Source organism: Bidens hawaiensis, unplaced genomic scaffold, assembly GCF_021521415.1.
Source record: "Bidens hawaiensis isolate Kalapana, Puna unplaced genomic scaffold, B.hawaiensis_p1.1 tig00024809_1, whole genome shotgun sequence".
Taxonomy (NCBI): Eukaryota; Viridiplantae; Streptophyta; class Magnoliopsida; order Asterales; family Asteraceae; genus Bidens; species Bidens hawaiensis.
The window spans coordinates 147,253-174,390 of NW_027493922.1; the positions used below are offsets into that span (position 1 = coordinate 147,253).

Consider the following 27,138-nt stretch of genomic DNA (forward strand, 5'->3'; position numbering starts at 1 on the left):
TGCAGGTTTGTTTACTGACAGATAAACTGAGAAACGTCGTGTTACATGTGTACGCATTCATTATTCTTTTGGCCGGAAAGAGAGTAAAAGGGAAAATAATATGATTTTTTTATTCTTTGTTATATGGAAGCAATGGGGAAGTGGTGCATTGTTGAACATGATGATCCCATGATTTCTGCTTCTTAAACCAGAGTTGGTTTTCCTGACATGAACAATATTGTCAGTAGATGACTCTTGCTAGGACTAGTTTGCATTAATTTAGATTTCTGTTAGGATTTTGTTCTGTAGATTTAATTATACATGTTTCTGTTAATGCTCTGTCTTCTTTTTTGGTGTTTTACAAGTTTGCATTTCCGTATTTTTTTTATTTTTATATTTGTCAAAACTATCATATATGAAATTTTGATTCATATATAATCGTATTTTAAACTCCAAATACGCATTTGAGTACTTTCATAATATACAACATATGTTATGTGTTGATTAGCATATTTTCTCGGCTTGACACTTTTCGGTCCAAACTTCACATCACTGCAGCCATTTAGCTGCGGGGGCATATTATTGTACCCCTTTGGTCTTTGCGTTTCAGATTTATGTTATGCATTCATGGTGTATCTCTTGAGTTGCTAGTACTAGTTTTGATGTTCTTTTATGATGTTGTATATATAATACATATACAGTAATAAACTTCTGTTCACCATTTTAGTATATCAGTTTCAAGGTAGGTTGGCAGGTTGAATCTTAAACCCGAACACAGCATGTAAATTTATTCGTGTCAAACACTGGACACACTTCAAATAACCAAAGTGAAACTGATATAATAAAGAGATACTTTGCCCCGAAGCAAGTGTTGTCGAAGAGCCTCTTGTTTCTTGCTAACCATATGAACCACATAGTGACTAAATTGATACTTTGTCCCGGTTTTTTTTAACAATATTGCTTCCCGGATTCCGCCTAGGAAAATATAATTTTTCAACAACTGAATTTCCAGCAAATTAATACCCCAATTTACACCAGTTTTCAGTCACTTCCCAGTTTAGCAAAATTACATCCAACCAGCAAATGGTCTGGTCTGATGATTCTAGTCGTAACCCACAACCGTCGCAAACCATATCGTTCACCCGAATGTTTCTTTTAGCTAATGCAATCCTTGATTTGATTCTGTCAAAACCTGTCCATGCAAAGAAGTTTAGCTTATTGGGGATCCAATTTATCCAGTAAAACAAAAGGTTGTCTTGAACAAACATTTTCTGTTCAATCGTAGCTTTAAGGGAGCGTCACCCGTCGGATCTTCTGACCAAAAGGGCCAACAAGCAAGTCAATTCTGTGGATTCAGGACCAAAAGAAAGCCTCCTAGACCAATGCGTGGAAAAAACCAAATCATCCAAAAGCTGAAAATAACCGAGCATTGACAGACTTTTCAAGTTTAAAAAAGGTTTAGACGTTAATCTCCCCTTGTTCTAACCAAAGATCCTACCCATCACCAATAGAGAATTTGTCCTACTCCTTTGAAGGTGCTGCATTGATGATAACCGACGAGTGGCTTGAGACAAGGCAGCCCCTAATCCACATCCGCCAAAGAACCGGGAAGTTCATTTGGGCCATAACCGAGTCCAGGAAGTCCCAATTTATTGTATCGAAAGCTTCTCAAAAAAAAAAAAAATTTAAACACGGTTTTGTGCTTTTCTGTGTTTCGAGGAACTCGAGAATTTCATAAAAACATTTTTGTAGATGTTTGATTCTAGTTCAAAATTCAACTTAAAATGTAGATTCATCTCTAGATTAGAAACCAAAATTACTACTACTCTAACCGATAAACAGTTAAAATAAAAAATAATATACCATAATAATAATAATAATAAAGTAATTTTGTAATGAATAATTATTGAGGCTCAGATCTGGATGAAGCAAAGAGGATACCACCGTCATGGCTGCAAAAATCAGCACAAAGTTTTCAACTGAAACCTTGGCATTATTAATTTTTTTGCCCCACCAAGATACGGTGGATCTCAAACTTTGGTCCATTTATTTATTTACTCAGACAATATTATTATTAATCATCATCACCGCCTCATATGAAATGAAATGAATATTGTTGAATTGGGAATGTAACACATGGTTGGTACAACTACAACTACAAGCGCCTGACATTCTATTCTATTCGATCCAACAACACTCTTTTGGATCAAAAGAAAAGAAAGGAAAAGGGTTGTTGTTGATTTTGGGTCAAATAAATCATTGGCAGCAAGACCCTTAGAAACCTCTCTTCCTCCTACTGCCTCATTTTCTTGTCTGAGTTTACTTTTTCTAACCCTAACTAAATTATCATACCTTTATACGTGTGGGTTATAATAAGTAGATTAGTTTGGATAGGAAATAATCTTGTCAATTCATTTAATAATTGAATGATTGAGATTAGATTAGAGATATCATCAAGTAGAGGTGTTTATGGTTTGGTTTCAAACCGTGAAACCGCCCAAACCGATCGCTGGTTTTGTTTCACTGTCGGTTTTTTTACCTAACTTTTGGTCGGTCGGTTTTAAAAGTTTCAAACCGTAGCGAACGGTTTGGTTTACGGTTTATACCGAAAACCAACCGTATTAAACCGGACCGGACCATAAGATATTTATATATTAAAGTTATCAGATATTTCAAATAAATATATAATAGACATGATTAGAAATAAAAATTGTTTTAACTTTAGTTAAGTTTAAACAAATTAAAAGTAAGCTAACCCGCTTATTTCGTTCTCAATTGAGTAACTTTAATGTGTTTTTAAAGTTGTGGGTTTTCAACATAGTAATTCTCTTAAGCTGATTTTATGAAATCACTATAAATTATTTATAAATGCCCATAGATTTTGTGTTATATGTGACTCACGTTGAAACTAGTTATGTTCCTTTGAAATTGCTTATGCATCTAAGTTCTTTTAATTGTTTTGTATAAATAGTTTATTTTGGGCATCTTGTATAAAAACCCAATGAGGCTAAATCGTAAAACTAAACTGGAACCAAACCGTTACTAACGGTTTGGTTTTGGTTTACAAAAATAAAAACCATTACTAATGGTTTGGTTTACGGTTTGACCTAAAAACCGCGAAAACCGAACAATGAACACCCCTATCATCAAGTGTAAAACAATAGTAAGGGCATAATAGGGATAACACATTTATTGACTTTCTCTCTTCACATGCAAGGCACATGTCAAATTCCCCGATCATTTTAAAATGTCCATAACTATTTTATACGACATTTTTTTTCAAAACAATTTCACCATAAAAACGAGTGTTTTTTTATCTTTTATATGAGTACCTCTCCACATGCAAGGCACATGTCAAATTCCCCGATCATTTTAAAACGTCCATAACTATTTTATACGACATTTTTTTTCAAAACAATTTCAACATAAAAACGAGTGTTTTTTTATCTTTTATATGAGTACCATATTGCTTTATAAAAATAAAAATAAAAATTCATGGGTTTTTACAAAGGGTGTTTTATCATAATTGTGTTTTACAAAATTGTGTTATGCAATTGTGTTTTATTTTTTCATAGTGTTTTTTGCATTATGTTTTTTACATTGTGTTATTTAATTGTGTTTTCATTGTGTTTTTATTTTCATAGTGTTTTTCCATTGTGTGTTTTACATTGTGTCTTTTTCATTGTGTTTTTCATAGTGTTTTATTTTTCGGCGAAATTTCCGAAGACTTTTCCGGCAAGGTGTTGGCGGTGGGTGGCGGTGGGCGGTGGTGGTTATAGGAGATAAGTGAAAATTTAATTGGGTCTTAATTCAGTGGGTTTTTGAAATTAAATTAAGTGAGTTTTCAATATTAAGGTATTAGACAAAAATACCCTTCTTCCTAGTCTTCTTATAAAAATCAAACTTCTTATTTGATCTTTTCTCACCTTTATATTATTAAAACTAGTTGGGTAAACGCAAAACACAACAACTATACCCGCGTGATCTAGTGTCGGTGCCTGCGTAATGTTGCATTGAACGCGTTTTGACACACAACCTGTTCAAGTCACCACAATTCTAACCTGAAATCCCTTTTGACTTGACCGCTTTCGACTCGTACCCGTCCTGGCTTACCTGAACCAAATTAACCTTTTTTGTATTGATTTGTTCCGACCTTAACCCTTTTAGACCCGTGATCCGAACCCGCCTGACCCGATCTGTTTGTCGGTCCTTACCAGAAATCACGTAACATGGTAAGTTAATGAAAAAATATAGCAATGTCATACTCAAATTAAAGATAATAAAATGATTGTTTTTATTGTTTATTACAGTATTTCTTTTTTAATATTAACGTGTGAAAAAGTTATGGTCGTTTAAATGGCGGTGGTGCTTGACATAAAGTCTTAAAATAAGAGGAAAATACTGAATTATTTTTTAAAATAACAAACTGTGATTGAAATTAAATGACCAAAATTGTAACTATTTTTGAATGAATTAAAATTAACTATGCATGATGATGGTTGATAAAGACCCAATTGCCCCCCTTGGAATTTAAAATTTTTATGCATCACTTGTTGTACTTAAAGCAACAAGTTTGGTATTATTTAAGAATTAAGAAGTCCATAACTCATGCTTTATATATATTAAATATATAGATATACATATTACATATATAGATAAATTAACATAGACTTGTTTGAGCTTGTGAGTTGTGAGCCTATTGTCATGGAACAATCTTTTTGACTTTGTGTGACGCCGGAAGGCCAGCCATTGCATCCCATATATGATAAGAGTCATAAGATTTTGTCATGTCTTGGACTCATCATGCGAGGCTGCGAGCGGCAACAGCTCGCAACCAACGACATGTTCATTGTACTAACACAACTAGGCATGCATGTGTTGTTTATTTCCATTAAGGCCATGTTTGATGAACTTCAGGATTAGCCAACAAGCGTTCACGCACAAACAAGCAAAACAATCATCAAATAGTCAGTCTGTGATACTATGCATGCTTGAGCTCGAGCTTGTTTAAGCACGGTTCAGGTAGAACTTTTAACTAGCCGATTTGGTAGATTTTAATAAACGGATTAAATGGTGGGCCAACCTCTATTAAACGTGATCTGGCCTAGCCCTAACACAACCCCTCTTACTTAACATATAAACATGTCAATACATTACTCATTTGATTAAACTAGCCATGTAAATTAAATTGGTATTTCAAATGTTGTAACACATTATGTTCTTTCCTCTTAACAAAGTTAGATTTTCTATAATTTCTTTTTTTTATTCATTTCATTTTTATAATGCCCTTTAGAAAACTCAGATTTTGAATATTAAAAGTTATTCCTTCCTTGTTCTTGTTATCATCCCTTTGTAATTAAAATATATATATATATATAACGGTAAACTTCAAAGATTTTGAAGATATTCTTATAGAACTTTAATAGTGTACAATGCACTTTCTGTGCATAAACCGTCTAACAAACAAGGTTTAAGCAACCAAATTCTTCCGTTATTATACAATTTACCCGTCCATCACAACGGTTCTGGATCGCCTCAACTCCCACAGCCTTAAACATCCCTTTAATGGCGATTGTAGAAGCAAAGAAGAAACCGATAACTGTCTCTGCCTCGAAGACAAGAAACTAAAACTATTACTTCTAAGCTTTTGCTTCTCGTGTTCATACGGTATCAAACTAGGATCATGTTGCACAGCCGTAATTCTAAGTGCCTCCGGTAAAACACAGCTAAATATCGAACCTACACATACATATAAAAATCATATAAAACAACATTTCTATCATTAAAAATTTAAAACTAGCTCAATGATCAATAATTCAATATGCAAGAAATGTTATGTTACCGAGTTTAGCAAGTCGGTTAACCCATCCTGGGATCCGCTTCCCGGTTAAATGGTAACAAATGTCGTTGCAGAAGTGGTTACAATTTTTGACAATGAGGTGATACGTGTCGCCATAGTAGTTAGTAGCATGATGCTCCATGAACTCCCGGACTTGGACCGGGTCAAGACATGTGGTCCCGATTAATATTGACCTTCTAAACTTGAACCCCGGGCATTGGCGTGGTTCGACCTCAAAGACACCGCTGCTCGGGTAGTCATGTGCTCCAAATGCATATTCTACACCATGAACTGTCATTTAAAAGTATAGCAGTTTAGTTATATAAATTGTTAAAATAATATGTTAAATTAAAAACAAAAGTTAAGAAAAAGAAAAGAGTAAAATGCATAAACGGCCCAATGAGCATACCTGGTCATGCTTTAATGGGACGAAAATTACAGTTTACTCAACAAAAAATGTTACCTTCTACACCAGAATGAAAGATGCCAACACCGGCCCAATAAGCATAACCGTTCATGGGTGTTAAGTCATAGACGTTGAGATAAACCGGTGACTTCCCCGGCCCGTATCCAGATTTAACTTTCGGAAATAAGCAAAAACAAGTGGTTGATTTTCCTTTTAAATGAAACGGACTCTTCTTCGTTGCGAATTTCATTTTGCTCCAATGTTAAGCATAACTCATCCTATAAATGTACAAAATATATTAATCATAACATAGATATAAAACATTAGTTTTGATGCATTTTAAAAAACAAATAGAAACCAGATGAATATTTTCATGTCATGTTGCCGACTATGATCACATAATTCATATGTATATACCTACACATGTCCACAACTAAAGGCTATATCTTAATTATTGGCATATAGAATATTCAACATACCCAGCTAGCAGCTAGGTAGTTAATAATAATAATATTATTATAGAATTTCCAGTGTGCAACAACTCATATATAAATTATAATATCGAATTTTCCATAATATTCTGGACATATATATAATAAAAATATCAAGACAAAACAAATTATGAATTTTATGTTTAGCAAATTACAAAAGGATAAAAACAAATCAAATTATTCTTCTAATAACTGAAAAACTTGCTAAATATATCACACAGTGCTTGTGAATGTCAGGAGTGACCACCAGTGGCGGACCCAGGATTTTTTGTCGACGGGGTCCCAACTTTTTCGGTTTACAAAATTTTCAGGTCGGTCGTTATTCGGGTCGGGTCGAGACGAGTAACATAATAAAACACGGAAATATGGTGTCATTGGAAACGAGTAAGTAGAAAGAATATAGATTAGAAACTAGATAGAACATACATTTTTAATTCATTTTTATTCATACTCGAAAAACACATAAGCTATATATATATATATATATATATGGTCTTACATAAATAACCAAGACATGAAAAACTAACTCTTACACAAATAAATTATTAATTATAATATACATACATAAGATAATTAATAAAAGAATATGTAAAACCCATGTTGTTAGTATATATGTTGGATGGTGATAATGACTATATGAGAGAAACTAAAAAAAACACAAATACCCCAACTAAATAACTAATATTGACTATGATATAAAAAAACAACAAAAATTGAGTATGGAGAGGCTTGAACCTGCAACCTCTCAAAGAAAAACAAGGGAATTTCCACTAGACCAGTTTAGCCTTAATAGTATGGGTTCCAAGTATTAATTTTTATGGGGTCCTTACAAAATTTAGTATACCATCTCTAAGTATTTTTTAAAAAACATTGGTGTCCCGGGACCCCGATGGGACCTATGTAGGTCCGCCCCTGGTGACCACATACGGTAAACCTGTAATCATCAAATTGAGCGGTATCTCGAAAATTGTTTTGACGAACAAATCTAACTCCTAATTTCTAAGACTTAGGTAGCCGCTTTAACAATTATTAAGAGGCTACCACTTAATGGCTCATAACCTCTTAATGGTTAAAAGATAGCTTAAGTCTGAATGGTTAAGTAGCCTCTTAACCATTCAGACTTAAGCTACCTCTTAATCATTAAAAGGTTATGAGCCATTAACCGGTAATCTTTTAATGAATGTTAAAAGACGGCCGTTTGGTAGCCTTTTAGTATCTGAATGGTTAAGAGGTAAAATGTTACCACTTGACCATTCAGAATTAAGGTTTTCCTCGCCTTGTATTATGAACAAATTTAGAGAAGGTAAATAAGTTGAGATCTACAAAAAACGGATGAAATCAAGAGGAAAAGAACACGAAGAAGCGAGATAAAGCATTCGATGTAACAAACAGATCAAACTGAAATAAGTACCAACATAAATTAAGTAATACATAAGAAGCTTAAAAAAATATTGAGTAGAACTTACAGAGCAAATAGAAATTGTAGGTGAGAGATTCCAGCTGCAAGTTAACAGAAAGCAAAGAAGGTTGGTTTGAGGTTAGAGACAAGTGGGCGTGTGAATGTATGTGTGTGTGTGACAGCCTAACCTCTAAATTAATCAACCCTGGAAAACGGACGTCTGGAAACCTGGTCCACTCTCTTCTCTTCTATTTATTCTTTACCTTGTTCTTTTCTTTTTTCTCTTTTAAGTTTTTCTATTTAAATATCGATAACAGGAATGTATGTGAAATATCTCTTCCACATAAATTACGCCCTGCGTGAGGTGCGCGCATATTATGTATATATGTGTAAACCCTCGGGTGGGCAAAAGTGAAATTGCACTAATTTTGACGTTATTTTACTAATCTCGTGAAAATAACGTTAAAAGTGGCGGAAGGTTAATCAGGCATCATGTGGTGGCGTTGATAGCCGAAAGACGAGGGTACATACACCAATCAGCCGGTATCCCGATGCTTGAGTGCTATGTGCTTTATGTCCAAGGCTTGATGCAAAACTACTATCGAGCCGGGGGTCTCACCAGAAGCAGCCTCTCTATCCCTATGGGGTAGAGGTAAGGTTGTCTACATCTTACCCTCCTCAGACCCTACCATAGCTTTGCTATTGGTGGGATATACTGAGTACGATGATGATGATGATGATGATATATCTTGGGTGAATATACAGCTTTGGTTTTATTTACATGTGATTTTTCACTAATTCTTTTTATTTTTTTAAGTCTTAGAAAAATTAAAACTCGTTTTGTTAGGTTCTATCCACGTAATACATACTACTGCGTAGAAAATGTCTCGTCTCAAATATTACCAACGTGTTTTGAATGAGAGCTCAACAATTATGCGTGTTTAGCTAGGATAAATCTGTTATGGGTGATATCCTAACAAGTTTTCACTCGTCTAATAGAAAAAACATGTTATTGAACTTTTATGAGGGTAAGATGGACAATAGTGTTTGATACGATGGTGGGGCATGTATACTATGACAAACTATGATATAGTTTTATTAAAAATTATTAAATTTAATGCTTTTTAGAGTAGAAAATATAAACTACGACAAACTATGTAAACGTTCTCTTCTTTACTAGTTACGTGAAAACATCCATTTGTAAAAATGTGTTTTAATATCGTAAGGATGTTTACATCAGGCTCAAGTTGGCTTGACATTCTGGACCCTACACATTGAGAGTGTTGTGCAACGGTTTGCCCTTCTTTATTAGAATATAATTAAACAATATTTTAGACAAGATTAATCATTAAGTCTGCAAGAGATGAAAGAAAATTGAAACAAACAACTTAAGTACTTAATAGTTATCATAAAATTATGTTACTAAACTTGACCATTGACTTCGATTCATTATGGTCCTTAACCAAGACCTTTTGTTTAGGGCCTTCTCATCTATTCTCACTATGATTAATTAGTCCAACTTATGTTTTCTTTAATATTAATTTATGTAACAAAGTTTCTGATGACAGGAATCAGAAGACCTCTTTGCCTTGGTTCCACCCCTGATGGAGGATCCATGTTTTGAAACATTTGAAATTGGATTAATAGAGTAATATACAAGGCTTAGGAATGTTTTAAAAGTTAAAGTGGAAGTGTGTGTGTGAAGTAAGAGTTAAATATTTGCGACAGGATATTGTCCTTTTTTACTTTTGACCCTTGTTCATGATCACTTTCTTCAAAAAGAAAAGTTAAAAAATATTTAATCAAGTATACAAACAAATTTAATAAACAACTTATTAATGGTTTCGATTTATTAACTTAAGTTCTTGACGATGAGGTTCGGCTGGATTCAACATGATTCTTACACATGAGTTTTTATTAGAATAAAGTTGTTTTAAGGTTATACTTTGAAAAAGTATAGGTTAAATTAAAATTAATTTACATATGAACACATTAAGAATATTAACTAGTTTAAAATTATATGAATATGTTTACATAAATAAAACCAAGATTTTTTTAGCAAAAACTCACTATAGTCACACCACGAATGGGTAATAATTATTTTCATCTATATGTGTTTTTCTTTTCTTTATGTATTTCACAAAAAAAAGGTTATAGGGTGATCTTGTTCTTAATATTTGTGTTTGTGTTTGTGGTAAACGTCTATACTGAATTTGGCGCTTCATGCGTTAGTCACCGAGGAACATCATCAAGGAAGAAACACAGTGCCGTGAGCCAGGTTTTAAATCCGAGACCATAAAGTCCTAAACGTTAACCATCATCTCCCTTGCTATTGGACCGAGAGGTCAATTGCCATTGTAGTCGTATCTTAATGTACCCACTTAAGGAAAAATATTCCACCAATGTGTGGTCCTAGTGGAGAGTTTTTAGCTCTTGTCGACGTTATTATCAACAGGAGAGGGACATCCATTGGGTGTCTTTAGGACCTCATCTATGTTGGGCAGGTTATTAGGTGCCTGGATTGGAATTCATTGATTGTGTTGACCAGTTTAACCTGTTTAGTTAAATAAGTCAACCTACTAACTCATATAACCTTTTTTTTTACAACCCACCAATCGATTACCACATTTATAGCTTGATTGTTACCCACCAACCCATTTGACACGTTTAGATAATGAGTTAAGCGGATTGTGTTCGTGTTACAAGATTTTAAATGTTCTTGACTTGTATAAAATATATGGGTCACGTTCAGGCTGAACAATTGAAGAATTCAACATGTCAATCCGTAAAGTGTCTACCTAACACGATTTACAGCCTAGTTGTATACGCTCAAACATTCAAGTTAAAGCGTTACATCAGTGTCGCGTAGGCGATGAAACTTTAAATAACACACCCCTTTAACATCACGTTGTGGTTTAAAGCACCCTTACCACATTAAAGACCCACAATTTCCTTGTTTAAGCCCCATAACCCCATCTTTTTTATCCTTTGCCGCCCCGTTAAAACGTTACCAAATCCCACTTACCACCTGGGCCTTAACGCCCTGACGCGGTATGCACAACGAGCGTTAAGGCGGGGCCACATCAACTTGTGTCGCCCCTTTAAAGCCCCACAACGGGTGATTTAATAATAATGAAAATCATGTTAGCAATTAACAGATTCAAAAGGTTATGATTACTGACGTATAACACCAAATCAAATCAAAGTATAATCATCAATTCTGATAAAAGTAAGGTAATTATTGAAGTGGAGGAATAATATGAGAATTAATATTATTATTTGATTATTGCCAAATAAACGAATATGGATACTCAAATGATCACATGTAATGTATAAATAACTGACTTTTTTGCTTAAGATACTACAAAAAGGCATTCCTGCAGTCATGGCCATAAACTTCATTTATATTTTCCCAAAAAAAAGAAAAAGAAAAAAAAGAATTGCATTTGTTTCATACACATGTACTAATATTATTACAAAATATACAACTTACAATGCATATATCTCAAAATGTATCTAGAAGAAAAATAAAACAAAAGGTGTGGTATATAATATAAATAGTTTTGTATTCAAAACTTAGGAAAGCTAAGTCCTTTATGCAGAGTGATGCTTACAATTCAAACATTGTCTGTCTTGTGTGGTGGTGGGGGCAATCATCATAACATGTCACAGAATGGTCAAAGAAGTGTACCAAGAGTATTATAATGATCCCATGCCTCCTGTACCACATCACAAATAATCAAATTAATTTTATTTTTTTTAGTATAGTATAGTCATAATATTAAAATGTACCTGAAGTATATCGAACACCTTCTCGGCAATGTATTTTTTATGTGAATCCGCGCCTTTTTGTTGCAACTTATCAGGGTGCAAACATAGCATTGCTCGGTTATAAGCTTTTTTCACTGCGTTTGCTTCTATAATATCAACAAGTGCAACCGGTTTCCATCCACTCTCAGCCCAAAGCACCTGTGCGAACAGAATATATGTTTGAACCCGAAAATGTGACATGAAACATAATAATGCGGTTGGGCTTACAAGTTGTAACGTGGAGAGTAGTGAGCGAATGTTTCCTTTTCTTCCATTTGACCATGTGTGGATCTTTGAATCCAAAGCCTAGTTTATGTAATTTGTGTAAATAAATTAATTAAGTAATGATAATAAATGATCTCATACAAAACGTATTTACCATAATGGCCTCGGATTCTTCTTGAGTTTTTGAATCATCAACGGTAGCCAGTTCTTGTACCTGTGTCAAGTCCTTGTTTAATAAAACGTGTGATACGAATAATAATTACCAAAAGATAAGAAATTGGATACCTGGAAGTTATCTAAATCGTCTATATTTTCAACACTAGCCTTGGAACCGTTAGGAACTGATTCTGAGATACGAAACCGCATGTCAGAAGCCAATATTGAGCTAAAAACAGCTTATTAGTTATTATTGTCGGGCAATTAACTAACCAGAAGATGGTGTGGTATCCTGCTGAAAGTTTATATCCTCAAGTTTTCGAATGGTACGATTCGATGCAGATTTCTGCTTGGTGGACTTCACGGTTTCTTCCTTCGCCTTAGAAATAAAAAATATAGTAAAACTTTGTAACCTATTCGTGTGATAATAAATAATGTGAAGTTAAAATATATATATATTTACCACGAATGGAGAATCAGGAATCTTATTTACATTTTCTGCAGGCATTTTAGCATGCAATGGTATTGCAGTTGAAGCATCGGGTTGCATTTTCACATTTTCTGAAGGCAATTCACTTGCCAATTTCGTTGGTTTTGAAGCATCTGTCTTGATTTTTGGATTAGTATCAAGATTTGAAATGATATTATCGACTTCTTCTTGTGTTTTGTTTTTACCACCAGTTTTCCATCTTGAGCTCACGTTAGTTTTGGCCTTTGGAGGACTTTCTTGATTAGAAATCTTGAAAAAATCTTTGACCATACCTTTGACTCGGTTTTTAGGTGACCCGACACTAGGCTTATTTCTCTTTTTCCCCACGGGTTTTTTCTTACCACTAGTTGTCTCCATTTTTTCTTTAGTTTCAGCCTCTTTGCCAGCCTCTTCATAACCTGAATCCACAAGAAAATAAAATTCAATTTACAGATGTTATAATTATAACTTTCAGCATAATCTGATTTAATATCTACTGTGAAACCACAAATTACCTTTTCTTTCAAGCTCATCATGTAATAAAGAACTTGGAGCTATGACTTCATGCTGCACATTTTCTTCTTGTTTGACTGCTAAAGTTTCTTTTTCAATAACGTCCATTAAACTAACTCCGGAAACAGGCTTCACATCTTCTTTCTTTGAAGACAAATCTTCATTAGGAGATCCAGATTCTTGCATATTATCCATTGACACCGCGCTAACTTTACTACTTCCTTTCGAAGTATACTGTTTGCCCCCACGAAGAGACATGAGTAATGGTACTCCCACATTGGGCCATTTGTGTATAGAAAAGTGAAACTCAGTGCTTGGAGATCTTGTTCCAGTGGTTTTAGCGTTTGACTTGTGGTCAACTTCCGTTTCTGTGGATTGTGTCGAGTGTAGTGACTCCTTAGCACTAGATGATTCACGTGATAATAGTGTTTTACCAGCAGATTGGCCTGAATTACTCCTGAATATTTGTGTTGCTGGAGTTGAAAATCTAGACAGGTGAACGTTCTGCGTATGCACATTTGAACCAAATACAGGAATGCCTGCATCTTCTGTCATCTTTGGAGGCAGACTGAGAGTACGAATAAACAATAGTATAAACATAACATCATATCTAGGGCTGTAAACGAATCGAACAAGGCCTTGTTCATGTTTGTATGTTAAGCTTTTATCAGACAAGCGAACAGTTCAAGATGTTGGCCCGTTAACTAATTCTGAACCCGTTACAAGTTCGGTAATTCGTTGATTTGCAGGTTTTGTGAATAAAGTGTATTTAAGGGATTACTAATTAATGTGTATTAGTAATCAGGTTTATCTCAAATTCAATGTTTAGATATATATGTGTTTGTGTTTATATCTAATAGGAGTTTGAGCCTAATTAGAATTGGTTAGGTTATATAAACCGATATAATCAGGTTTTTGAGTTAAGCTTTCCTGATCAATAATATTTGGTAGTTATCCAACTTTCTTGCTCTTGATTTACCGATTCATGCCTGTGAATTCAGCTAACTGAACAAAATTTCGTGCTCTTGTTCGTTCATTAAGAAAATGAACTTGTCCATGAACGGTTTCAGTGGTTCACAAACATAAATGAATAAACACAAATTAACACAAACAATATTTCATTTGATTTGGCTAACCGAGAATGGTCGTGTCAACCGTTCGGTCTGGGTACAAAGTGTGTGATATATATTTTTGTTTTATAGCCAAAAACTTTGCTTAAATCTATATGATAAGATTAAAAATGTCATTAAAAAGTATTAGAAACCTTTAATGAACAAACATTAACAGGCGCAAACGAACACATTATCGAACATTCACAAACACAACCGAACAAACGAATTTTCTTGTTCATGTTCATTTTTACTAAACGAGCTTCCTACCCAACCGTTTACATTAAACATTTTGCTCGAACGTTCAGTTAGTTTACTATAGCAGATAAAAATATCAAAATTCAGTTAAAAAGAAAAAATTTAGGGATACAACAGCCTGATCATAAGCAAAATCCTAATTACATCTAACATTAACAAGTAATAAGCTTCAAAACTACCAATTCAGTAAATAAACTACTCCCTCCGTCCCTCTTTTAAGTGTCATGGTTTGAAAAACACAGATTGAATTATTACTTTTTTGCTTACCAAATGACAATAATGCCCTTGAAAATTGGATTCATCAATATAATATTGTTTATTAATGTTAGTTGTGTGTGTTCAAGGGTAAACTTGGAAAATAACGTGACTAATAAAAAAGGAAATATAATAGAACCTGAAATCAGACGGAACGGAACTCGAAAACGTGTCGTTTTTCGCAGGATTTAACGCCGTGGGAGACCGCCACCTAGGCGACCGAACCGACTCATCACTCTTTCTAAAAATATCATCATAAAAATCATCACTCGTCCTCGTTCTCGGCGAACCATAGGATTCACCAAACACCGGCCGTTCGCCCAATCCAGACTGAGAACTGGACGACTTATTCCTACCACCGCCGAAACTGTACCGCGTCCGCGTCGGAGGTCCGCCAAACACGTCATCAAAATCAACATCATCATTATTATTATCAGAGTTGTTCCTGACAGAAGAAGAAGAAGTGGCTAGGTTTTCTAATGATTTTTGTGAGAGACTGTATCGGAGTGATAGGTTAGCTGTTCGGCTTACTTTCTCCATTTGTTATTCAATTGGTGACAACTAGTTGTAATGAAATTAATTAATTGAATTGTATTGAGTGTGGATGATGAAGTTTGGGTGAGTGAATGAGACAAAGAACAAACGAATGTGGGGTATATTACAATGGAAGCAAGCCACAAGATGTGTTGGGACCGGACCGGGTGGATAAGGGTGATAGCGGCTGGTTTGATTTTGTATAAACAATTTCTCTTGGCGCCAATTAGTTGCCACAAATATACTCCATAAATTTGAGGCTAGCCTTTTTTCTTTAAAAAAAAAGTTGAACCACGTATAACTTTAAAACAAGGGTTAGGCTATGGAATAATGTTTTGGTTAAACCAAGTTTAATGGGCACCTTGTGTTGTGGCATGTGTATATACTTGGATAGTTTATAGATGTGAGTGATTCATGCAATTTAAAGAAGGTGATTAGATCAATTTTCAAGCATAAGTTTGGAATATCTTGTTTGTTGAGTGGTTGGGGGCGTGAAACATAAAACGCATGTTAATTTTGTTATGATTTAACTGATTTGCTTTTGTTTAATCATGAATAACAGAAATAAACCTTGTAGGAGAATATATTAGTTCTGATTTTAAAGAAGACATAAGACTTTACGTTACATTATGTATATGTACATCAAAATTCATCTTCATCATCACTCACAAAATCCATTATTCATCAATGTACAATTTGTTCTGCCTATTGTACAACTCGTTGTTGCATTTGTTTTACAACTCACATGTTCTCTCACATATGTTCTCTCTCTCTCTCTCTATATATATCTATTATGAGAGCGCATCGGAGATTGAGGAAACCACCATAACCATCATTTCTTCTTGACCACCACTCACGAGTTTTATTTTCTAGATTGTTATTATAGGATAAAATAACTTGTTTTCGTTTCATCCTAGATCATAAATTTATTTTGTTAATTGTTTACAAAGTTTTTTTTTTTGAACAACCAACAAAGAAAGTATATTATAACTAGCAAGGAACTATAAAAGATACAAGCACTAAACACCAAGAGAGTCAACCACCAACATGAACACCCAAAAACAAAAATTACACTTTAAAACGACTCTTCATCTTTCCTCTATTTTTAACCCAAAGAAAGCTCAAGACTTTTATTTCTTGAACTAAACCCGAAAGTTGAATCGGCACACTACAATGAACAAGATCATTCCTCTTCTTCCACAAACACCACATCGCAATCAAACAAACCGCTTGAAGAACGCTTGCTTTGCTACTAGATAACCTCGAATATTTATGAATCTCCAACAAATCCTGAAAACTAAATAAGAAAAACTAGGGCATTTTGCACCATCGTGATATCACACACCATAAAGATTGGGCTAAACCGCAAGAAATAAAGATATGCTCTACCGACTCTTCGAGTTCACCACATACCGGGCATAGATTTGTGCGTACCGGTATATTCCTTTTTGCCAATGCAACAAAAGTTGGAAGTCGGTCAAGAACCGCCCGCCACGCCACAAAACTAACCTTCCTAGGAACCAAACGATTCCAATCGAACATGAACTCCGGCTCGGTGTAGACGTTCGCGGCAATCTTTACTTTAATATGACAAAATTAATTATTTAATCAAGGAAGAAAACTAATTAAAGTAACTGTGCAACAAATAAGACAAAATTGCTCTCATAAAAGATAATTCCTTCTTGTATCATACGTAATCTTTACATGTTCCTTTTTCCTCAAGATTAACATCTTTATTTCTTTCCGACAACAAATTTTCCTCAAGAGATCAAATTCTTTTGATCTCTTGACTTATAATTATCATTTGAAACATAAACTTAAGTATAATTGTATTAAATATCATTATTCGCTACAGGAACCAGAGATGTTCGAGACAATATTTAAATGATCTCAACCTCGAGCATGTTTAAGCTCAGCTGAAGTTTTTAACAAGCCGATCAAGAGTAGCTCACGATCAGTTAGTTCACACCCCTAACAAGAACACAATGCAATCAAATGATTGTTCAAATAATATTAAGATCAAACACAAGTCTCATTTAGTATAGGCATTTAACAAGTTGCTGAAAGTATAAAGTTAAATATAGATGGACAGAAAGTAAAGATAACCATATTTAGATGACAACACAAGATCAAGTACACGGTACACCTTCAATGTTACCATTCAGAACCATCAGGAAACGGTTCCAACGCATCTTGCTTCCCATCAACATAAAACTCCATGACGGCTTTCATTCTCGGCAATTTATCAGGATGATAATTCAAATGAACAATCACAGGCTTCAACTTCTTCAACTCGCCATCTTTTCTCACCTGTTTGAACAGAGTCTTGCTGTTCATAAACATATAACGGTCCATCGTTCTCTTTGAAGCATGAAGCCCAACATAACCAGGATGAGAAGGATAAAAAAGCTCTTCATTAAAAACAGCTTGGTCCCACGCAGGTTGCGGGCGGGCCATCCTGTCGGCCACGCGATCCAAAAGCTCGATTGCAGGTAAAGTAGGCCTTAAATAAAAAAACCCAGAATTATAAACCCATATTCTAACTGTATAAACATATCTAGACCAACCCATAGATGGCTCATCAAACACATCATTATACCCATACGCAGTCATGTTATCATGTCCATCGGACATAGATTCCACATCTGAATCGCGGTATATATGATCAAACGGGTTTTGTAAGTACACAATATCAACATCTGACAGAAGCACACCGTAACCCAACTGTAAAAACTCCCTCAAGATTCTGAATTTTAAACCCGAAACCGCGTGATTACCTCCTGTTTTACCAACTGAATCGATATCCGCATCCGGGTCTCTAGTGTAAAACGGCACGTCGTTTTCTTTGCAAAAATCAGCAATCCCGTTGTCTAATGCCACAACTAAATAATTAGGTATGCCTACCTTCTTAATGCTAGTGAACCACACTTCTAACATCTCTTTAACATTAGAATTTGCAAGTGCGACTATAACCTCATTTTGAACTGCAATCTTTTTCAATATATTCGATAGCCTTGGGTTAACAGTTTCATCTGGAAGGACTACAGGGTTGGTTCTTATACCCTTTACAGTACCAAAAGGCCCGGCCTTTTGTGGTTCGCCTACCACTACAACTTGCTTCTCAGCATTACCGTTTTTCTGTTCCGCTGCCATTAACTTATTGGTTAAATCTCTAACTTGTTTCTTTAATTCATCGTTTTTAGTCGACAGATCCGCAAGGTCTGATTTTAACATGTTGACTCGCTCGGATGAGTCACATGAAGCTGATCCAATCTGTTGAAACAATATTCTTTGATTATGAAAAATTGAAAATTTGGTTAAAAGGATTACATTGTGTTCCCGAGTCTCATTTAACGAGGGAAATAGAAAAATCGTCTTCCACAGTTTTTCTTAACAAAAGAACAAAAACTCATTCTTTTTTATTTCTTACAAATTGGAGAGATCGGGAACGAAAGTATTTATAACACATAAAAATCTTAACTTTTCTTTCCATTTCCATCAAACTCGGGAACACGGTAATTAACTATATCTTTCCTTTCTTTTCTTTCATTCATTAAACTCGGGAACACAACGTAAGTCAAGCAACTAAATAATCTTGATTTCAATTTGTAAACCATGTGATTAAAAAAGTTGGTAATTGACTTTGACAAGAATATGATGTTTGGTAGCTTCTAAAATGAAACAACCAAAATGAGTAAGTAATAAGCAATCAATTTAACTACAAACATTACGTCGAACACATGGTGGGCATAATATAAACAACTAAAAATTAAACCCAAAAGAACCCAACAAAGCAAGTATTAACAGACAATGAAGATCAATGAACCTGGAGAATGGATTTGGCAAGACGACGACCTTGAAACTGAGAGGCATTAGTGTTGGAGAAGAAACCATGAGGGTAGTAAAAAGCGAAAAGGCCTCCGAATAATATGCCGATTATGATTGCGATTGCGATGCGTGATCCACGTATGGGTTGAGCTGTGTTCTTGTCTCTGCGACCCGCAGGACCCGCCATTGCGATCTACAGACTATTGACTTTGCCTGTATAATTGTATTACTGTATAATTGTGTGTTACTTCGTATATATGCACCCACTGCTTGTAGTTGGTGGTGTGCTTGTTGACTTTTGTGGTGGTTGATTATTTGATAGTTTGATTTTTCAACTCTTATAATAAGTTGTGTTAATTGTTTTCTCGAAAACGTTTCATTACACGCAAGCTCTCTTTGATGCAAACTTGGTTCATCCACTTCTGAGATTTTATAAGGTTTACAAAAGGTTAAAACACTACGCCGTACCAACACTCACTGCACACTATCACCGCCATCCACTGTCTGCCACCACCATCGCCCAACCCATAACTGTCTACCACCGTCTACCACTTGATCACCATATTAATAAGTTTTAACCATTAGGATCAATTGTATAATTATTAAACAATAAGGAAAGATGATGTAATATCTTAAAAATATTTAAAAAATACAATGACCAAACAAGAAATCAACTCTAATGAGTTAATAATAAGGGGCATGAATTTCAAATACTTTTAAATTCATAGAAGAATGATCGTAAATAAACTTTAATACCTATTAATACAATACAATTGGGTTAAAACTTAAAAGTCTTTTGGTACTTTAATACTTATTAATATTGTTAAAGGACTCACGAAAGGTACCTAAAAGATATATAAGTATACTTTTTATTTAATGTATGGCTAACTATTTTTTATTATTTTTCTAATGGCTACACACAATCATTTGCTTTTATTCATACTCTTACTTTAACATAAAATCTACTTTCATGCTCGGTTTTGACCCGTGTTGGGTTTGGAGACTCGACTAAGGGATGAGAAGGAGTGTTGAGTCCTATATGTTCATGCAAGAAAGTTGTGCCCACCACTTGTTAAAATAGGAGCCAATAAGGTCAATGCATTCGCAATGTATAATGTATTGCGTGATGTTGTCGATAAAATCCCAACTATGGAGTTGTTGATTAGAAGTGGTGTTCAATTACCTTATGCATTGTGCAAACTGTGTGGGAGATTGAATGAGGACTTGGACCATTTACTTTCTCATGTTGGTTTGGAAACGAGGCTTGAATCTTGCTTAAAGGAAGCTCTTACAATTGTGTTGGAATCGGATTCAGCAATTGGTAACTCACTCAACCGAGGATGGGGGTAGTTTTGGGCCGAAGATAGATGTGATAGTTTCTCAATTAAGGGAATGAGAAGGGATATTAAGTCCCATATGCTCAAGCAAGAAAATTATGTGCACCGCTTGTTAAATGGGAACCATTCACCATGTATGGCGTGTGGTTGTCAAAATCGCAACTATGGAGTTGCTTATTAGAAGTGTGTCTTTTTGTTTTGTTTTTTGAACGGCCAATTTGGATAACTGGTGAGCCATCTTGAGCCCCCTATTATTTATTTATTTTTTTGTCTCAAGTATGACTTGAAACCAAGAGAACCCCCCCCCCCTCTCCCCCGCCTTCTCTCTCTCTCTTTAATTTGAAGTCTTTTGATGTCTCACCCTAAGCATTTGGACAAGAGATCATTGACTTTAGAAGTGGTGTCTGATTACCATATACGGTGTGCAAACTGTGTGGAAGACCGAGTGAGGAATTGGACCATGTATTTTTTGAGTGTGGAATGGCGAGAAGAGTTCGGCTTGATTTCCAACAACTATTCAGGCTCAGGGTGGTTGGGTGTAACTCGCTATTGGTTTCTATTCTGCTTGCAGAAGATCTTAGTCAGTTGAGAAACACGGTTTATGCGGTTATATTCTTTATACTTGGTGGTGGATATGGAATGCTAGAAACACAAAGATTTTCAAAAGCAAAACGATTGGGGTGAATAAAACTTTAGACAAAACTAAAGTTGGCTCGTTCTCATGGATCAAATACTGCGCTGAGTTGGGAACTTTAGGGTGGTCTAGTTACTTGCTAGAGCCCGTCATTAATAATATTACCGTTGAAAAAAAAACACTTAAAAGATACATAATTATAGACTTTTATTTATTATACGGGTAACTATGATTAAATCTGTAAGATTGTTTCCAACGAAAGAAATATCATCTAAACAGAAAATATCTTTTTATTATATTTTTACCACAATCACAAACTCACGACACATGCAGTGTAATTTACCATATTTTCATCCCAATCAAAACAGAAAGATGAAGGTATGTCAAAGATGGTAGTTATATTTAAACGAAGAAAAGAAATTATATAGTTATATTTAGTTTAACTTGTTTTTATAAAAATAATTTAACTTAGTATTTTTTTTAAAGGTATAGTATATGAGAATTTATTGACCAATTTTCCTAGTACGGACTAAAGGAGCATCAAATAAGAGAAAGTTTAATAAAAAGAACTCCCAGTTTGCTTTACCCTTTTTCAAGAGCACATTATCATGCATTCACATACAAAATACTAATGTCCTGCTATATACAGATTTCACTACCCTGTTTGTATTTTATCAAAACACGAGACCACACAAGCACCACACAACAGAAACGCCACCACGTATGACTAAACTGATCCACAAAATCACCTATGAAGAGCTCGATGATGAAGGGTCCTCCTGCACCAAGAATACAGAACATGTGTCAGAAAGCCTGTACAATTTACAAGAAAAAATCAATTTTGTATGTGAGAGAGAGAGAGAGGCGCTTACATCTTTTGAAGTGGTGATGTATGAGACAACAACTGTAATATCGTCAAGTTTCCCACCATAATACCTAAACCCGGCTTCTTGAGCTGCAGCAGAAAAAGGTGTCTGTCTATCCTTTTCCTGTGCTCTTTGCCGAGCCAAAGCTGCTATCTTTTGAGCCGTCACCTGCTGTTCCAAGCCAGCTCGCATTGCATGAACCACAATCGCAGTGATATCATTGTTGTACAAATTATCAAACAGTCCATCAGTACCCGCTATTATCACATCTCCTGGTGCAACGGGAATTGAAAACACCTGCATCATTGTATCGCATGCCTATTCAAACCACCTTTTTCAACATATGCCGCTAATCATTTAATTATATAATACATTTATATATAATACCTGACCAGAACTGGGCAGATCACTATTGATTCCATTCTCCAGTTGGTATGTGAAATTAAAATCATGCTGTTGTGCAGGTGATCTGAAAACAGTACATCCATCTCTAACTACCATGAACCCGCTATCACCCAAATTAATTGCATTAAGACCCTGCAAAAAGAACATGAATTACTAACACCCCCAAAAAAGAGTAATTAAATTAACAAATTATTATTACTTGATTTGTAAGTGCAATAATGCAAGCAGTAGAGGATCCCTTGGCTTTAGTTTTTGTGTAGGCTTTCTCCAAAACCCTAGCAGGGTCAACAGAACCCTTAGGCTCATCTTGAACAGCACTAACTGAATTAGACATGAGTTCACGTGCATATTTCCCAGCATCAATACCATGCTCAGCCCAACCGCCTACACCATCTGCCACACCTATAGCTTGTTCATCAGAGCAAATAAAATGAGCATCTTCACCGCCCGTGTCCTCCTTATCAGGATGAGGCAGATAGCATGATCCCGAAAGCAGCTTCAATGGTCGGTCTGATAAAGTTTTACTGTAGTTAACAAAATAAAAGATTTTAGATACTAAGTTTTAACAATCACCAAAAAGGACTAAGACGCTGTTAATATTACCTATCAGAAGAGCCTGCAGAGTTCGTAATCTGATCATCATGAACACGATTATCTGAGAACACATCAGAGGCTGTTCCAGCAGTTAAGCATGCTGGAACTGACATATGAAAGATCTTCCATTGAAACCCTAGAAACGGATTGAAACCATCGTTTGTCTTGGCAACATGGTAAATAAAGTATCCATAGATAGAATTACTATCGGGTTGTTCCTTATTTCTTGAATTCATACTAATCTTCCCAAAACTATGAAAACTCCTACTAAAATTATCAATATAGCCCATAAGGTTCTCGCGTGTGGAGGTTATGTTATTGTTACTTAAATAACTTCCTCCGATTAAAGCTCTAGAGCTGCAAAGAGCCACAGGCATCTTAAGATTGCTATTACCAGAACATATTTGACCAGACCCGGACTGCAGATTACCAACATGATACCCACAAACTTGAAATGATGGTCCTGACACAGATGGAGTCGAAAATGTACGTGAAACAGCTCCCATAACAGAAAGATTCTTCTTTTTACTAGCGAGTTGTAAGTTCAATTGAGCAGCACATGGGGAATATTGCTGGAGTAGAATATTCAGATCACTGGAGTAGAACTTAGGTTTACCAAACAACAGTTTCCCATGACCAATTAGAACTTCCAATGAGTCCTGAAAGATAGCTTCTTGGACAATATTGGTTCTTTGAATCCCCTGCTTGAATATACCTCTCAGTTTTGAGAAATACATGTATGGCATCTTGCCCTTGCAGTCTCACAGCATTCAAGGTATAATCTCATAACTTCATGCACATTTATCTGTCAGATTCAATCCAATCAATTTCATCAACAAATACACAAAAACCTGGCTCGAAAAACAGTTTGGCACTCACTACTGAAGTAACAATCGAGTTAAAAAATTGAAATATATAAGAGTGCAGACTAGTCAAGTCACTAGAAACAAATTTTGGAATGACGATTGTGAAAAACATGCAGTTTAAATCTCATTCCTTTGCTCTAACTTTTTGATATAAAATGTCTGCAATCGCTTTAAATCTTTCTTGATGATGTAGTAGTAATAACAAAGGAGAAGAAAATAAAAAATATATATTTCAATAGCATACAGTATGATGGTTGTTAAGATTGTGACAAGCGTGCAGTTTAAATCTCATTCCTTTGCTCTGACTTTTGGATAAAAAATGTTTGCAATCGCTTTCAATCTTTCATGATGATGTAGTAATAACAAAGGAGAAGAAAATTAAAAATATATATTTCAATAGCATACATAATGATGGTTGTTAACAAAAGATTGTGATAAACGTGCAGTCTAAATCTCAGTCCTTTGCTCTAACTTTTTAACAGAAATTTCTGCAATCGCTTTCAATCTTTCATGATGATGATAGTAATAATAAAGAAGAAAATAAAAAATATACATTTCAATAGCATACAGTATGATGGCTGTCAACAGTTTCTTTTGGAAACATAGCCCTCAACTAAGTGTTTCATAGATGTGTCCAATGTTAGTGTCCTTAGCGTGTTCTCCATTTTAAAAGGGTGTTAACAAACCGTTAAAAACTGACCAAACCACCCAAACCAAAGCAGGTATGATGGTTTAAGATCCAAACCCTTCGGTTCACTGTTCAACGTTTAGTCCAGTTTGGAACTTGAAACAATATGTAGACCAAACCGGCCGTTTAACCTTTATTAATATTTTTTTTCACTTTTGAAACATGTAGTTAATAGTTATGTATATCTATTATAATCAAAAACCGACTTCACCAGTTTAAACTTTTGAATGCAAACAAACGATTTCGAAAGAAAAAAAAAATTGGTTCAACCACCACCCAATCCAACCGATTTGATTTGCCATTCCCCAAAACCGTAGTTACTGATTCGCCCCATAATTTATCAAACCGCAAACACCTTAGCATGCATCTATCATTTCCTTTTAGACTCACTCAACTTAGTAGACGAAAGAAAAGTATTTACACAGAAGTTCCAAAAGGCTTGAGTAAAAAAAGGTCAAATCACGGGTAATTTAAGATCATGCGTGTGCTTACGACCTAACTCTCATGGCCAATCCCTTTCTATGATGACGACTAGATTCTATAACTATTTCTAAATCTCGTTTTTCACTCTTCTAATCTAATTCTTTACAATCAGTAAATCACCTTATATCCATATAACGAAATTTGAATACTTAACCCTAGAAATTTGAGTTCGTACTCAGCAATACTATCTCATATACATAAACCACAAACAAAACACAGTATCAAACTAACTAATTCGATTCAAATTCATTCCAATTGTTCACACTTAACAGATACAGAGATCAAGTTACACATAACAATAATAATTTGAATAAAAAAATCAATAGAGTATAGATTACCTTGTGAGGTAGTGGTGTGGATAACTGAATTGACGGCGGAGTGGAGTGGAATAATGGTGGAGATTAAGACGGCGGCTCCGGGAATTTGGGGGTGAAATTGAAGCCCTAATTACACGTAGAAATGGACCGGAGATCCGGAGTCAGTCATTCATATTATTATTATTATTATTATTATTATTTCATACCGTTTGCTTATTAGGCCAAGGGTGTTATTGTAAATTTAGATACAGATACTCATTGGTCTGGAAAAGTCTAACGAATCATTGAGCTACGCGTATACGTTCATATGCGATCTTCGAGAAATATTATTTTTGTGCATTTTTTAACGTGACTTTGCTTGTTCTTTTAACTAAGCGTGCGTTTGCTTTGCTAACTTTTTAATTTTTTTTATGGCGAATGAAAGTTATAGAAGACTGAAACTGATCAAACAAAGAAGAAAATGAAAATGAAATATATTGTATTTGATTTAGTTTCCTAATTAGAGTTGGTATACGTTAATGTTTCTTCCCCTATATAATTGGTTTATTGGATCTATATAAATAATATGATATATAGGAAGAAACATAGCCACATACCAACTTTAGTTAAGAAACTAAATCAAATACAATTCTTTTATATTTAACTAAATCTAGAATATATATAGTGAATGATCTTTTGAGAACTATGATAAGTTGTAAGAACTTTAAAAACTCAATATGGATCACACATTTAATTAAATGGTATTTAGTATGTGACTGAGAATAAATCTGATTAAAAAAATAATTACACAAGTTTAAATGTAAGTTACACATGTGTAATAAGTCGATCCGGTGCACAAAAAAAATATTGTAATTTTATTTACGTTACTTACACTTACGTATTATATGTGTGTAAAAAAAATTATTACGTTGAGTTCTTTCGAGTCCTTAAAACTCAAAGTGGTTCTTAAAAGAAACCAATCATATATATATATATATATATATATATATATATATGTATATGTGTGTGTATATATATACACACATATACATATTTATATGCGAGTATATATCCGCTAATAATATCATGTTGTGATTGGTGGTTGTTAATAGAGGCGTATGGGAACGGGTTCAGTTAAACCAGTAAAAAAATAAAAAAAAAGTTTATATATTCGTGTATTTTGGCATCCCACTCATAGAAGAAACCGTTACACTGAGCTCATAACACTAATTTTTTTGCAATATGATTAGATTTTTGTTATTTTTATTATGTGACCCGACTCAAACCACGTAAGCAAACCGAATAGAAAAATCCGAAAGTTAGTGACGAAAAATCGGTCATCAGTACCTCGAAAATTTATGAACCAAAAGGAAAAAAACTATTTCCACATTGCTGCTTGTCATTGTGTATATCGATGCAGGAAGTGGTGAAGGCAACAAGAACATGTAGTGGGGGGCAACAACAACGTCATGGTTGGTGATTGCGTGGTCACAAAGACGATGGTGGAGGTGGCATCGACAAAATGTGACAATCGAGATTCGAATTCATTTGATAGATTTGTTTTACAGTTGTTAGGTTCATGTACATTTTATATAATTAATTTAGTTCTAAATTTAATTCTAAAGAATCATGTTATCGGCAAAATATGTTCGATTACAACTAATTGTATAATGCAAACATGTTATAGAATATATGAAA

The 27,138-nt window shown here is 34.6% G+C and overlaps 3 protein-coding genes and 1 pseudogene across 5 annotated transcripts; all 4 read right to left on the reverse strand.

Moving 5' to 3' along the window:
- Positions 1–5,372: 5,372 nt before the first annotated feature.
- Positions 5,373–8,353, reverse strand: LOC143569966 (deSI-like protein At4g17486). Of its 2 annotated transcripts, XM_077055747.1 has the most exons (4): positions 8,182–8,353; positions 6,282–6,502; positions 5,822–6,109; positions 5,373–5,718 (listed from the first exon to the last, which is right to left on the reverse strand). In XM_077055747.1, exons 2-4 carry the CDS (start codon positions 6,472–6,474, stop codon positions 5,483–5,485), a joined length of 717 nt encoding a protein of 238 aa, XP_076911862.1. In that variant the 5' UTR covers positions 6,475–6,502; positions 8,182–8,353; the 3' UTR covers positions 5,373–5,482. The 2 variants fall into 2 exon arrangements, with proteins under 2 accessions (XP_076911862.1, XP_076911863.1); XM_077055748.1 differs by lacking the exon at positions 8,182–8,353 and having other exon boundaries at positions 6,282–6,520.
- A 3,055-nt stretch (positions 8,354–11,408) lies between these two features.
- LOC143569971 (J domain-containing protein required for chloroplast accumulation response 1-like) lies at positions 11,409–15,560 on the reverse strand (annotated as a pseudogene). Its single transcript, XR_013141834.1, has 8 exons — positions 15,049–15,560; positions 13,290–13,855; positions 12,579–13,193; positions 12,435–12,496; positions 12,304–12,363; positions 12,153–12,230; positions 11,907–12,083; positions 11,409–11,833 (listed from the first exon to the last, which is right to left on the reverse strand). The product of XR_013141834.1 is annotated as a J domain-containing protein required for chloroplast accumulation response 1-like (transcript).
- Positions 15,561–17,591: 2,031 nt separating this feature from the next.
- LOC143569973 (arabinosyltransferase RRA3-like) lies at positions 17,592–19,498 on the reverse strand. Its single transcript, XM_077055755.1, has 2 exons — positions 19,270–19,498; positions 17,592–18,716 (listed from the first exon to the last, which is right to left on the reverse strand). The coding sequence occupies exons 1-2, from the start codon at positions 19,456–19,458 to the stop codon at positions 17,598–17,600; spliced, it is 1,308 nt and encodes a 435-aa protein (XP_076911870.1). The 5' UTR covers positions 19,459–19,498; the 3' UTR covers positions 17,592–17,597.
- Positions 19,499–21,736: 2,238 nt separating this feature from the next.
- Positions 21,737–25,785, reverse strand: LOC143569972 (putative protein phosphatase 2C 55). Its single transcript, XM_077055754.1, has 6 exons — positions 25,483–25,785; positions 23,117–23,912; positions 22,713–23,037; positions 22,496–22,645; positions 22,115–22,405; positions 21,737–22,021 (listed from the first exon to the last, which is right to left on the reverse strand). Exons 2-6 carry the CDS (start codon positions 23,851–23,853, stop codon positions 21,992–21,994), a joined length of 1,533 nt encoding a protein of 510 aa, XP_076911869.1. The 5' UTR covers positions 23,854–23,912; positions 25,483–25,785; the 3' UTR covers positions 21,737–21,991.
- Positions 25,786–27,138: the final 1,353 nt, after the last annotated feature.

Bases quoted from the DNA above. Each gene is read 5' to 3' on its own strand.
- LOC143569966 (XM_077055747.1), bottom strand. From the start codon at position 6,474: ATGAAATTCGCAACGAAGAAGAGTCCGTTTCATTTAAAAGGAAAATCA. The intron at 6,110-6,281 runs GTAACATTTTTT...TTTAAATGACAG, and splicing joins CTTTCATTCTGGTGTAGAAG to TTCATGGTGTAGAATATGCA. The intron at 5,719-5,821 runs GTAACATAACAT...ATGTATGTGTAG, and splicing joins TAACCGACTTGCTAAACTCG to GTTCGATATTTAGCTGTGTT.
- LOC143569973 (XM_077055755.1), bottom strand. From the start codon at position 19,458: ATGGCGGGTCCTGCGGGTCGCAGAGACAAGAACACAGCTCAACCCATA. The intron at 18,717-19,269 runs GTTCATTGATCT...TTGTTTCAACAG, and splicing joins TTGCCAAATCCATTCTCCAG to ATTGGATCAGCTTCATGTGA.
- LOC143569972 (XM_077055754.1), bottom strand. From the start codon at position 23,853: ATGCCATACATGTATTTCTCAAAACTGAGAGGTATATTCAAGCAGGGG. The intron at 22,406-22,495 runs GTATTATATATA...ACAATGATGCAG, and splicing joins ATCTGCCCAGTTCTGGTCAG to GTGTTTTCAATTCCCGTTGC. The intron at 22,022-22,114 runs GTAAGCGCCTCT...TTCTTGGTGCAG, and splicing joins ACATCACCACTTCAAAAGAT to GAGGACCCTTCATCATCGAG.